The sequence below is a fragment of the Odocoileus virginianus genome, chromosome 7, assembly GCF_023699985.2.
Source record: "Odocoileus virginianus isolate 20LAN1187 ecotype Illinois chromosome 7, Ovbor_1.2, whole genome shotgun sequence".
Taxonomy (NCBI): domain Eukaryota; kingdom Metazoa; phylum Chordata; class Mammalia; order Artiodactyla; family Cervidae; genus Odocoileus; species Odocoileus virginianus.
The window spans coordinates 17,192,961-17,207,564 of NC_069680.1; the positions used below are offsets into that span (position 1 = coordinate 17,192,961).

The following is a 14,604-nucleotide window of genomic DNA, read 5'->3' on the forward strand; positions in this document are numbered from 1 at the left end:
ATGAAGTTGTTAAAGCATATGCAATCTACTTATTCTCACTTTTTCCTTCATGCCTTACAGAAAAATACAATTTGAAAGCACAGTTGGAAAAATTCAGTTTTTTCTTTTGATGCCATCTTTGGGGGGTGCGGAAGGTAGAGGAAAGCATGGGAAAGGCAAGGTAGATATAAGAAGGATTATAAACAGTCTGTGATCTTTCAAAGGACTTTGCCAACAAGATTAGCCTTTAATCCTCATTTTGGCAACAAGAGAAAAGGATTCTTCAGTAAGAACCTTCTAGTTGTATGTGGCTCATGCAAGAAAAACACTTTCATAAAGAAAGTGTCTAAATTTACATTTATTTCTCCAGCACACCTTCACATACCTACTTTCAGTTTCAAAAAGCCTTTTTATTTTTCCTCGAAGGAAAGAAAGAAAGAAAACAAAGAGAGGTCTCACCAGACTAGTAGTTCATTTCAACAGGAAAGAGAAAAAAATGACATTTGATCACTAATCGTAGATGCTTTAAAAATGCACATCTTTTTGTTTTCTGTGCAAAACTTTAAACATTTCCCTTACCCCTTGACTTTGTCCACCTGTCTACACTTCGGAAGGTACAATCACAGGGTGAAAATTACACTGAAGAAATTCCCCAGCTCTCATCCGTCTTTAAACATTTACCATTAAAAACACTTATCGGAGCTTTGCCAGGAAATTAACCAGAGAAATGACATTTTCACTTATTTCCAATTGTGGGCCGCCCCACACATCTGGTCCCTTCTTAGAAGGGGAGAGCTGGAGAGCCCTCTTGCCCCAGACCTCCCCTCACCCCGCAGGAGCTGGGGAGTAACAACTAGGCTCATCTAGTCTGCATTCATCCGAAGCCATGCTCTAAGAAGGGAGAGAACTACAGGCAACTGGACCCCCGATCCTAGAGGTCGTATGAGCACCTACAGGACTGCTACCCATATAAGGCAGTTGACACCTTATACGAAGTGCTGCTAAGGTTGACAGTACCTGCCTTGGGTTTTTGTCGAAGTTCACCAGACAAGGAGGTGATAACAGCTGCAGAAGAAGGAATATTTTAAAAAATCTGCACATATTAAATACTCACTGCTAAGTCAAAAGAGGAGCTCCTTTCAGCTTTTTTTTTTTCTTTCAGTTTTTTGTTTGTTTTTGCTTTTATTTTTGGCTTAGTTTTGGCTTCCCCACCAGCTTGCAGGATCTTAGTTCCCCGATCAGGGATCGAACCTGTGCCCTGAGTAGTGAAAGCACAGTATCTTCTCTGGAACCAGGTGTGCAATCGCCATTAGCCTTTACTATGGTCAAGAGTCCTCCTTGCCTGTGCGGGATAAATCTTAACACCTATACATTCTGATGAATTGTAAAGACACACCAAAAGGAATAAATATCTGAACAGAGAGAAAGCTGGGAATAAAGTGGTATGTCTGGTGGCAACATTAATAAAACAGTAACCATCAGCATTATTTCCTTGTTCTAGATATACTTACAGCCTCTAATTAGCTCCTTTGCAGAAACAGACACACAGTATTTGTTTGGTATATTATGGGTTTGCAAGTGCATATGTTATAATACAGTGAATGTTAGTTTCAGAAGAGAAAAAAAACTCATGCCCAATTTGGATACCAGCCATTCATGCTTTAGCCTCCAAAGGCACAGCACAGAAGCCCCATTTTAGAATGAAAGCAAGTGATCCACTCCAGATTACTACAAACTTGGTCCTAGGAATATCATGTGGTTTGTTTATAATGAATTACCGACCTTTACCTATAGACAAAACTTGCTTTTCTTATAAAACTCTTCCAAGTAAGCGAAACCAAAACATATTTTTCTTAGGTCATTCTATTGGGCTGGCCAAAAAGTTTGTTTGGGTTTTTCTTCCATAACATCTTGTGGAAAAACTTGAATGAACTTTTTGGCCAAATTAGTAATTTTTTCCCTCACCATTTTCTTTTACCTGTAACTCAACAAGAAGAAATAAGAGGAGACTTCAGAAAATAAAAAATAAAATTATTTTCCTCCACAATAAAACCAGGCTTATTTCTAGGGCATGAAGTGCTGGAAGTCCCTGCAAGGGGTATAGTTCACCTAACACTAAAGGTGCTTGATATTATCCGGTGAAATGAACTGCTGTAATCAACAGTATTTAAAAGATCAAAATATCTGGGTGGCTTGAGAATTGCTTTGGCATTTTCAGGCTTCTCGAAGGTTTTGTTAAGTCTTGATGGCCAACAGGTGAAGCAAGAGCTTGTCAAACGGCCCATTTTCTCTGCCAGGTCCCAAGTGATTTATACCTTTCTGTGACAGGGTTAGTTAACTTTATTGATATATAAGGCTCGATAATGGGAATTAGATCCATGTTTAACAACAGGATAGAAGAGAAGGATTTCCAAAATAGACCTCTTTCTCTCTTTTCTTTTTCTCTCTCTTCGCCAGCCGACCACTTCTCAAGATGCCCACATCTCTTAAATTTAAGGGTCTGGAGAAGACCAAAAATATTTCACAGTTGATGGTATTTTTCTTAAAGTCATGTAAGTGAATCACTTGGCAATAGCCTCAGGCTAACAAAATAAAACACTATTTAAGTTATAAAGCATACTTTCGGGGAAAAAACCAAAAGCTATTGAAAAAGCAATTTCTTGCCAAGTAGGTACTAATTCTAAGTGCTCACGTGCAATGGGAATAATTTCTGGCCGTTCCTCTGGATTCATGACACTGTATGTTAACTGTATGTGAAACTCTGCTGCCGGAGCCAAAGGTTTAAGATAGATGAATATTATATGACAAATGTAAGCTGAATGTAACCCAGCATCACGGGCCAATGCAATACACTCGGGGCCTGGAATCTACAGTTAAGTGTTGCTCCTTTTGACCTGCAACACCTTGGACTGACTTCACTCTGTAGGTGGAGAAACTTCAGGGGTTGATGTCTTAAAGGTTTCTTTCCCCTCTGAAACTCTGTCCTGCTAACTATCTTTCAAATCATTTAAAGAAAGAAGGTGCAGCTTTAATGAAAGCAGACCCAAACCCAGACTCTCCTGGGCCATTTCTGGCAGGCAGAGAAAACAGGCACAGGCATCAAGCCCAGACTAAAGAGCTGTGTTGCAACCCTGAGAGTCAACACAGCTACACAACGGGTTTCATCTGGACAGAGCTGGCACCGTGGAAAGTCACTCGCAACTTAATGGGCCAAGGTTTCAACTGATTCTAAGAAACCCCGAAAGAAGGTCAAGCGTGTGCAGGGAACACAGTCTCCTGCCTCGCTGCTCATCTGGAGAGCTGGCTGAGGACTCTCCCAGGCTCCAGAGGATGCTCTGGAAAGACGGTGCCGCCCTTACACCCTGTCTCTTCCTTAGACACCATCAGACTTGGCCAGTATTTCATGCTCTCCTCTTTGCGTCTTCCCAGGTCTCTCTCTCACTCTCCCCTTGTAGGACAGTGGAAAGAACATGACTTACGGGCTCAGAGAGACCCGAGCTCCGATCTCAGCTCTTCCACTTACCGCTGGGAGAACTCTGGGGAAGTTAGTTCACTATGATGGTCTCAGTCTTTCCATCTGTAAGATGGAAATCAGGACGGCTACTTGGCAGGGATTCTCAGGACAGCCATTGAGAGTATATGTCAGTTCCTTGCCTCTGCAGAGCTGTAGCTAGTCTTATTTGTTTTCTTTTCCACTTCGTCGCTCCTTCCTCGAGCCAAACCTCTCCTTCCCCAAATACTGCGTTTCCCCGGCTCCACGTTTCTGTTGCTCTTTTTGTCAGGCCCACCCCTTTCTCATCATCTCTATGGGCTCAAATCCCATCCAGCCTCCAAAACTCAACTTAAAGACCACTTCTCCCAGGAAGCACCCCTTGAGCCCCTTCCCCTCACCTGATCTGCCTTGATCTTTACGATCCATATGCTGTGATATGTTTCAATATTTTTTAATAATCATGTACCTGTCTTTTCTTCCTTACTGTACCTGGGTACTTGGCAAATATTTGTTCAGCGAACAAATGTGTGAGCACAAGACCGAAACAGTGGTTTCCAATGTGCTCATTGTCCTGAAGACAATGCTTCAGCCACCACGCTAAATGAAAACATTGCCTAGAGCAGGAAACAGCCGGAATCAGAACGTGAGATGCACTCCGTGGGGTGAGAAAAAGCATCTGCATCTACGGGAGCCCAGAAGTTATGTGGGGAAAGCAGCGAGGGGAGGGAAAGCGACAGAAGCCTTGGGCCCAGCACAGTGGCCCCGAGCCTCAGCTCAGACACAGTGCCAACCTGCAGACACGGGGACCGTCCTATGCGCCGAATCAGACTTTTGGGATAAAAGAAATCAGACGGAGATCGACGGGCGTTTGGTGGCTGCCGTGAAACATGAAAAAGGGAAGAGTGAAGAAAGAAACAGCCTCGATTCAGAAACACTATCCAAAAAAATACCTTTAGGAAAACTAATTTGATAAGTGATAAGTGACATCAGGTTTTCCCTGGTGGCTGAGTGGTAAAGAACCCGCCTGCCAATGCAGGAGACTGGGTTGGGAAGGTCCCCTGGAGGAGGATATGGCAACCCACTGCAGTATTCTTGCCTGGGAAACCCCACGGACAGAGGAGCCTGGTGGGCTACAGTGCATGGGGTGGCAAAGAGTTGGACACAACTGAGCAACTAAACAACAACGATGTGGAATTACTTTAGTCGGGGGTGGGGGGTGTGTATGTTTAAGGTCCATGTTGAAAGCATAGTAACTGGTCTTCATTTGCTTTCTTTTTGGCCATGCCACGTGGCTTACGGGATCTTAGTTCTCCAGTCAGCGATTGAATCTAATCAGCGATTGAATCCGTGCTTCGGCAGTGAAAGTGCCGAGTCCTAACAACGGGACTTCCAGGGAATTCCCTAACTGGTCTTCACATTACAGTACATTTACCTATGTTCCAACCTTCCCCCCTACCCATCATTCCTTTCCATTTATTTTGGCTGAAATATTCTTACATATGAAGTTAGAAGCCAATGAAGCCACTGACAGATGTTCTTGAGACTCTGTTATTACAAACACCCCACAAGTTCTTGAAATCTGGAGAATGTGGATTACTCAGTGGGGTTGTTGAAAGATCCTTAAAACATTTTCATTTTGCTATGGTAACTGCACTGATGTGACACCGGGATAAAGGCCTGAAAATCCTGGCTCAAAGCTGTCCTCCATAGACACACCCTTAAGAGAGCACAAGAGTCGCTCCGTCCTCAAAATCTAGCCTCTTTTAAAAACCCACCAGCGTCAACATGTACCCCACTTGGGGTGTGTCAGAACCTCGTCTCCTTAGAGGTACATCATCCATACTACTGGGTGAGTGAGCTGGGGGCCGGCCTGACCCCCCAAGTGGTAAACACTGGCTTTAGGAGACGAAAGTTTCACTAAAGAAAGAAAAAAACTACAGCCCCTCTTGGCCAGAATGAGTGCAAGTATCTCACTAGTTGTTTTCATAATCTTATCCAAAGAGTTCCATCAAGATGCGATCGAGAGGGTTGTTTTATTTTTTTAAAAATCATTTTAGTAACACAATCTGCAAACTCAAGCAATCTTTACTGAGAAAGGACACATTCCATTCAGTCTGGGTTAGTATTCCTCTCTTTGTCTCCCAGAAGACTTCATCAGGGATGAAGTAAAAATGATCATTCAACAACTGAGGGCAAGACTGTCAAGACAGTGCAGACCACTAGCTACTTGGGTGGTTTGGGGATGGCATCTGCAAGTTATACAGTGAATTTTACATTCTTATGATTAAAGTGACAATAAGTACTATCTTTAAGGTGCCAGTATTTTACAACGATAACCCACTTCAAAGCACCCACGAGTCATCAAAAATCCCAGAGTTTGGCAACTTCCAGTGTGCACCTGACTGACTGACAGATGAGAGGGTTAGGTACACATGCTGAAGCTGAAGTTCTATGCTCAAGCTGAAGTTCTATGTCGAAACAGGGATCAAATCATCCTAATATTGGTGAACAAGTTCCTCTCCAGTTTGTCTGGTCTTTACTCCATCATTTTGAGAAAAAAGTGATTTTTCCCCCTCTACTTAAAGTCTGCTCATATTAACTGAATTTTAAGACATCCATTTTTATTCAGAGTCACAGGCAAGGGACAAGTTTCTAAAGTATGCAAATGACAAAATATCTCCATCTGATCTTACAGATGCCAGTTGAAAAAAAAAAAAAAGCAAAGGAAATAGAGCTTCTAGGCAGACAAGAGCTTCACTGAGAATAAAGAAAAGATAATGAAAAATGAAAATAAGAGCTGTCATTCCCAGGGATGGCAGGCCAAAAAAAAGAGGGGGGGAGTGGTTCCTGATAATCATTTCTCTGAAGCCAAGTCACTCCTTCACAAATGACACGTTAGTGATCAGGCCACATTGATGGAGCAGCTGTGTGACTGCTGGGGATCACATATGTAGCTTCTTGTGCCTGCTAACGGCAGATCAAGAAGAAATGATTCCACATTCTAGAATGTTGTTGTTCAGTTGCTAAGTCGTGTCCGACTCTTTGCGACCCTATGAATTGCAGCATGCCAGGCTTCCCTGTCTTTCACTATCTCCCACAGTTTGCTCAAACTCATGTCCATTGAGTTGGTCATGCTACCTAACCATCTCACCTATAGCATGGCTTCCAAAATAAATCTCGGCCTTTCTTTTCCCTGAAACACCAGGTGGTGTAGTCCAGCTATGTCGAAGGGGACCACTAAGGTAGTTAAATGGAGGGACGTGGACTGGGGTCTAGTTTGACTACTGCTCTGAAAAATACTTCACGGCCCAAGTGAAAAACTGGAGGCATCTGAGTAAGAAACAGGTTATGATCATGATCTTGCAACTGTGTACAGCTCTTTGCTTCTGAAACAGGTAGAATATCGTCTCCTGGTGGTGATCTGAGATCAGAGTAAGATGACTTAAACCAAAGGAAAGAAAGGAAAAACAGGTGAGATATAAGAGTCTATCCTCTGTGTGATCCATGTTCCAGGGAGTTTTGAAAATATTTTGATGCCACCTAAGGTTTCAGTTACAAAAACAATCAAGAACACTTGTTCCCATTGACTCGTCTGAGCTCATCATGGTTTTCCCCACAAGTTTTTATCTAACAAATCATCAGCTTTGGGAGACGGAGGCTACTTGGGGAACTTGGATTTAAGAGGTCAATCAAATGCAGCAAGAGCTGAGCAAAGGCCGCAGAATTTGGATTTAAGGATGTGATGGATTAAGTACAAAAAAAGTCTGGTGAGGAGGTCCCCAGATGTTGGACCTAGAACTTGACTTTTCCCCTTGAATGCTTTCCTAAGAAACTGATTCATGAAGCAAGGCTTATTTTGTCTAACACAAGCATTTGAAACAAGAATCACCATCAACGGAAGGTAGGAGGAAACCTTTTTCTGGCCCAAATGGCCTTTCTACTTGGTCTGTGATCGAAGGGGAAAAAAAAGTCCTAAGAAGCAATTTCACCCAAACTGCAGTCCCAAGAATCAGTGAGCATAAGCACAATGGACAGCAAGTACACCTGGCATCACAGTGCCAAAGCTTTCCTTACCCGCAGCTTTTCCTCAGTCTTGGTTGATTGCTTACAGTCGGGATGCCAAACGGTAGAACCTGGAAAGACAATACACATCTGAGAATAAAGGAAATGGAAAGCAGCCACAGTCCTATTATACAGAACTTCTGAGAGAGGCCCTGTGCCCAAGTGAATCACGATAGCTCAAATTCCAGGTGAGTTTTCTGCACCTAATCTGAGTTTGTTCTATAACAGTCATAATCCTAGACCACAAAGACCACTCATTTGGCACAAGAGTGTTTTGATGAAAGGGACATTTAGTTCTCAACTGTGTCATGGTATTTTTTTTTTTTTCAAATGCTATCATTATCCCTTGGGGACTTTCCTGGTGGCTCAGATGGTAAAGAATCTGCCTGCAATGTGGGAGACTGGGGTTCAATCCCCAGGTTGGGAAGATCCCCTGGAAAAGGTCAGGCTACCCACTCCAGTATACTTGCCTGGAGAATTCCAGGCGCAGAGGAGCCTGGCAGGCTACAGTCCATGGGATCGCAAAGAGTCAGACATGACTGAGCAACTAAGTTTCATTCACTTTTCACTTCCATTATCCTTTAAAAGTAATGTCTGTGTACTTACCAATATCTACTTTTAATTTCAGAAATATAAGCCATAAGCCATGTTTACATAACATCAAAACAACCAAACAATTTAGATGAGGGCAATAAAGTCAAACCAGGTCACCTATATCCAGAAGCAAAACTCACCAAATTTTTTTTTGTTGCTTCAATTATACTGTTACCTACACAGACACAGGAAATCGATCCATCTAGCAGAAAGTTTGAAACTTACATTACAAATCCACAAGTTTTCCTTTAACTTTTAACCTTTTAGTTAACTTTAAAAGCTCTTCACTTTTAAACTTGTGAAGTTACTACTAAAGTGTTGTTTTCTGGTCCTGGGTCAATGCCTCACTTTATAGGAATTTAAGGTGCTTTCTTGGATGGTACCAGTATCACAGAACTAAGCAAAACACTTATATCCAATAGAAAGCTCTTTTCTTATAAGAATTCAGTGACTGCCTATGTGATTTTTTTTGCCTATGTATACAATGTATATAATTCATGGCCAAGGTCTATATGTAAGTTCTATGTTCATGCAAGAATGTGTTCAAATATGGGAATGGTGGAAGAATTTGAAGAGGGACTTAAAAAGACTTAAGCAAATAGTTACTTAGTTGAAAGCAATTTTTTTGCCTAAATTTGTAAATTTACTCCACTTTCAAAATGATAGCCAAAAATTCACTGGATTGATGCTCATTTGGCACATTCTTCTCAGTTCTGGTCACTAAACTATATCCTGAGTTAGGATGAAAATAATGCAGCTTTCAGGTTTAAAACGGCTATATTTAAATTGTTAAGAGTCATGAGGTTGTCTGCGCAGGACAATGTCAATGATATAAACTTAATAAGAGTCTCTGTTGGAGAAGGAAATGGCATCCCATTCCAGTATTCTTGCCTGGAAAATCCCATGGACAGAGGAGCGTGGTGGGCTACAGTCCATGGGGTTTCAAAAGAGTCGGACACAACTTAGCAACTGAACACACATGCGTGGATGTGTACAAGTTTTGAAAAATTCTGTGGTTATTTCTTAACGGTGTCACATGCTCATTAAAATAATTAAATATAGGGACGCCTCATCAGTGATATATTTTCCCAAGGTGTAAATGTCCTCTGTTAACCTGTTTCTGCCTACAGAGTCAACTAATTTCACTAAGGCGAAGCTCTTTGGAAAAACTTAATTTATAGTCCCTGTTTGGTTCTGTGAACAGCTTTGACTAGCAAATAAATCCTTTGCGTGCTTAAAAAAAAAAAGAGTCTCTGTATGAATATTTTATGTTTTACATTTCACTGTTGAACTCTTTCTCTCCTGAAAAGCTATCAAATTAAATAACTCTTGAATTATTTTACACCACTGAGATAAAAATACTATTAAATTGATGACAGTGTAAATACATTTTATATCAGAATAATACTTTAATCCCTATTTAGCAGTCATTTCTATCTCGCTTAACCCAGGGCCAAAAAATCAAACCAAAGCCAGACAGACACATAGTCCACTTAGCACTGGCTTTTACTCTGAGGCTGGCTTCGAAGCACAGAAATCCTCTTAATGTGGAGAGCCGGGGGGAGGTAGGGTGGGCAACAGGGCTGGGAGCAGGAGCAGGGTGCACCGTAGAGGTTCTACTGAATGGACATCCTGGCCCAGAACACTAGGGGTGTACAAGGCATCGAACTGTCCTCCAGAGGTCAGGCACACAGGGAATGTGAGCCACAGAGAACATGAGATGCTGGGGAAGATGAAACCGCTCATTGTTCAAGGATGTGCCGAGAGCACAGACAAAGAACACCAAAGCCCAACTCCAGGAGAGATTTACAACGATGCTCAAATTTGGAACGTAGCCCAGATTACCAGGGTTGTTTATCTGTAGCATGAATGTGCTGTCCTCATGTACAGCCTGAAATCACTCTCTTTACTCGCTTGCAGAACTATGTGAACATACAGAGGTGCACCCAGAGCCCTGAGTCTCAGTTCTCAGCAGACACTCTTGGGGTGACGTACACTCTTGGGTCTTTGATGGTGAGTGGTGTAACTGACACATTTGGATCTAAAACACAGCCTGGAGACCAACTGAAGAATAAATCTGCTCCATGCTGAACATGTAAAGTGACACCTGTCTATTGCTCCCAAGGATTCACAGTTTATCCTGGGGGAAAACGTGTCATATAAAGCCCATATGAGGCCACAGATTTGGGGCTTGTCACTTGCCTTCATCAGGCCCTTTAAAACTCGGTGAGATTTTCCACTGTAATTTTTTCAGAGAAATCATTCTAAAGCTAAAAAGGATGTCTGGGTTGTCAATTTCTCATACAGCTAGCGTTATTTAAGGGGAGAGTAGCCAAAGCTTTGATCTAATATTCAAGAATCATTTCTGGAGACTTTTCTTAGTTTCATAAAGACAAAAATCAAGAGAAAAGCAAACCATTCATTAAAACTACACATAGTGTTACGTGCAGAGATGAAGAAATGACATGCAAAGGCCGATGAGAACCATTAATTAGCAAACTGAACAAGCAATAGCTCTTATATTCTTGCTAATTTTGCTGATCAGCCCTTGTCTATTTAATGACTCTTTCCTGCTAAAAATAGTAAAACGCTCACACAGATGGTACTGTTTGACTGGAGGAGACTCCTTCCCTAAAACTCTCTGAAAAGCTTCAGAATTTTAGAGGAGATAAAAGCTAATCAAAGCTGTACTCTGGGAAAATTTCTCAAAATTATTTTCATTAAAAAAAAATTGAATGGCCCTCTGGTAATGAGCACTTCCTTGGCACCAGAAACTTCTCAATTTCTCTGTCAGGAACTTTGGGTGTGTTCTCTCTCTCTCTCTGTCCTTCTCTCTTTCACTATGACAGCTATCTCATCTTCATGGGATGAAGTACATCTGTGATGTAATTCACCAAATACGAGATTTTCTTCTTCCTAAGCCTGGATAAGAGCATACTGGGAGGCCCCCCAAAATCCTTCTCCCAGGATAGTGAAGTGAGAAAAAACCAAGTATTACAACCATCCAGTATGTAACATTTCTAGACATTCATTTCCTCTTTTGATCTTTTGTTTCCCAAGCATATTCCTGGGGGTTGGGTGGGAGGCCTAGCTGATCTTTCCTCTTGCCTTATCTCCATGGCATCAAACATCAAGTTCAATCCATTCATCCATAAGCAATCCACTTGTTTGTTAACAGCCTCAGGGGCTCACTGCCAGCATGTCAGTGGCTTGGCTGATTACTACTAACTGATGAGGTCACATTTGGCTACATTCATTGGGGATCTGGGTAGCCTTGCAGCTTATGAAATGCCTCCTTCTCTTAAAAACAAACAAACATAGCATGGTTTCCTCTCCCCGAGTGGGGAGAGGTTATTGCATTCTCCAGACCACCTTACCTTGAAGATACATTTCCTCTCCTTCTGTGAACATCTGGTTGCATCTGCTGCATCGTGCACAACTCGGGTGATAATGCTTGTCACCCGCCTGCAAGAGAAGAGGTAGGAAACGTTCAGTCTATTGCTGGGCACTGTTCCCAGCCTCTTCTGTGGACATGGCAATTTGAGGGAAAGAGAAAAAAGCTAAGGCAGGAAAGATACTTGTCCGACTGAACAAGTTCAGCATGAGAACTAAACTTCTCATTCAATAGCCCTAGAAGCTAAAGCCGATGGCATTGGCCCCATGAAGGGCTCAAAGATCAGTGCTCGTGTCTGCCACGTGGGGCTGCCTTGCCTCTTGGGGTTTCTGGCATCCAGTTGTATCTTGGCTTAGGCTCTCCTGGATAGTTGCCAATTACACACCACATGCCTGACATGAGTCCACTCCATCTCCCCAAAAAGTTCACTTCAAAAACATTAACATCCAAATTGATGTTGGAGGCCAATGTTGGTTTGTACTAAAGCGATAGAAAGAAAGGATCCTATTTAGCAGGTCCTTACTTTTCTAGCTAAACAGTATGAAAATAATATAATCTACCCTGCTTACATCAAGATGAGAAAACCATAGTAAAAGATATCATCCACTGCTTTTTAATTTCGGAAAGAGCCCAAACCTGCTTCTCTGCTGCTTATAATAATCTTCTGCCAATGTCTCATTTTAATTGTTTTCTGAAGAAGGCATTTTAGTGAGGCGGCTCTGCATTATTCATGGACATGTCACTTTCTTAAATATGACAGATGCCATCATAGCAGGTGTTGACTTCCCCAAAGCGAAATGTCACTGGACGCAGGGACAATTCTCTAGACAGGTGCCAAGTCACATTAGAGTCATGCTCCAAATACATGCCTGACAAAATGAAATCCTTTCGTTCATAGTTTTAGCAAAAAGTCTCACCACCTAAAAATTATCAAATGTACTCTGCAATTAAATCATGTCATCAGTCAACCGTGAAAACACTTCTTTTGCATTAACTGTGCGCAAGGCAGTGCTGAGAACCTCGAGTTAGAAATAGCTTCACCCTGTGCCTGCGTGAAATCTCCACAGGAAGTCAGAGGTCAGGTGGTGATTCCCTTCTCACACCCTCCTGTACAAACTATGAAACCACCTGGTCACTGGAGTGTGAAATGGTGGTCAGCGACTCAAGATAACCCAGTGGGGGAAAAAAGTTGAAGTTATTTAAAACTAGAAGCCAGGAATGAAATCTTTCCAGTGGTGCATGCCAGAAAATTCCAGAGGTGGAATTTTGTTCTTATCCATACAACATTATTTATTTATCCGGGGGGAGGGGTATAGGATATATTAACACAAAGTGGCTCCTTGCCTTAGGCCAGCCAGGGTCCAATGTGAGCGAAGAGAAGAAGACAGCAAGTATTACTCAGTGCTAACCACTGTTGAGTCAGCTGGGAGATTAATGCTGGGAGATCAAAATTGGGAGGTCCCAGGCAGTGAGGACAATCTCTGAATTCTCAAGGAAAATGTAGAGGAAACAATGAAGGCCCCTTGACAGGAGTCTGGTGTAGTCTGCAGTGAAAGGCACCCCCCGCAGTAAGCTAGCAATAGAAATTTCTGCATGCTGATAAAATGGATCCACCATATTTAGTGCTTCAATGTTAGAAACACTCTCATTAAAGATAGGAAGCAGGCAGAGATGTACACTTTCACCAATGTTTTTCTTCACTGTTTTTCCTAGCCAATGTGACAGATCAAGAACAAGAAATAAGCACAAAGGTCACTAATAAAAGAGTTCAGTCGAGTAGCTAGGTAAGAATTTAACACATATGTAAAAACCAATAGTTTTTCTATTCATTGGCAATACAAATTAAGTCTAGGTGATGACAAAACAGGTTTCCATTTGTAAACAAATGTTACAATGCAAGATCTACACAAGGAAAACAGTCGAATTTAACTGATGGAAGACTTAAATAGAGACATGTGGTATTTATGGAAGGAAAAAATAAATATCGTGAAGTTGCCAAATTATCTAAAATGAGCCTATGAATGCCACAAATTCTCAATCAAAATACAAACAGGAGTTTCTTTCATGTAAACTGACAAGCCAATTTTACAAGTTTACATGGAAGACAAAAATGCAGAAAAATATAAAAGACTATTATCCAAAATACACAACAAGCATCTACAATGAAAACTAAATGGCAATACAGGCAAAAGGCAACTTCTGGAGGAAATGTAGATTACCCTGAAAATAAAGAATTAGCTCAACCCCATCAGGAATCATGGAAACACAGTTTAGAAAAAGAGTATTTTTCTTCAAAAAATCGGCAAAGATAAAAAGAAGACTAAGGTGAGGGACCTCACTGGTGGTCCAGTGGCTAAGAATCCACCTGCCAGTGCAGGGGACACGGGTTCAAGCCCTGGTCTGAGAAGATTCCACGTGCTATGGGGCAACTAAGCCTGTGCGCGGCAACCACTGCAGGCCATGTGCTCCAGGGCTCACGCTCTGCGACAAGGGAAGCCACCGCGATGAAAAACCTGTGCACCCCAGCTAGAGAGGAGCCCACACTCGCTGCAACTAGAGAAAGTCTGCGCGGAGCAACAAAACCCCAGTGTAGCCAAAAATAAACAAATAATTCAATTAAAAAAGACTAATGTGAATCAGGCCTTCTCACACACTGTCAGTGAGCAAAATTCTTTTTGGAAAGCAATCCTTATTTAATGTGTGCGCACTACTCCCTGATGAACAATTCCACTTGTGAAAGCCACTCTACAGAAATTCTCACACCTGTGTCCAAAAGTATTAAGGATATTTGGTGTTGGATTATTTACAACAAAGAACAAGGAAACAGAAGCCTTGATAAGAAAGTGGTGAAACAAAATATTGACTCATATGCAGCCATTAAAAGGATGAAGTAAACCTACATATAGTTACATGGAAAGAGTTCAAACTCATATTAGTAAGAGGAAAAACTCAAACAGAAAAACAATACCTATGATACGGCTACATATAGTTGTGGTCAAAAGTGTGGAGATACTGGGTAAGCCTGACTGGATTGAAATCCAGTTTAAGCACTATGTGGTTCTATGAAGGTGACTCTCTAACC

The 14,604-nt window shown here is 41.8% G+C and overlaps 1 protein-coding gene across 10 annotated transcripts in view; it reads right to left on the reverse strand.

Moving 5' to 3' along the window:
- ABLIM1 (actin binding LIM protein 1) overlaps positions 1-14,604 on the reverse strand; it is a 325,950-nt gene that overhangs the window by 42,500 nt on the left and 268,846 nt on the right. For all 10 annotated transcript variants that reach the window (XM_070470245.1, XM_070470243.1, XM_070470242.1 and 7 more), the window contains 2 exons: positions 11,506-11,593; positions 7,547-7,605 (listed from right to left, as the gene is read on the reverse strand). In XM_070470245.1, the coding sequence (XP_070326346.1) occupies positions 7,547-7,605; positions 11,506-11,593 (147 nt within the window). The remainder of the gene's footprint in view (positions 1-7,546; positions 7,606-11,505; positions 11,594-14,604) is intronic.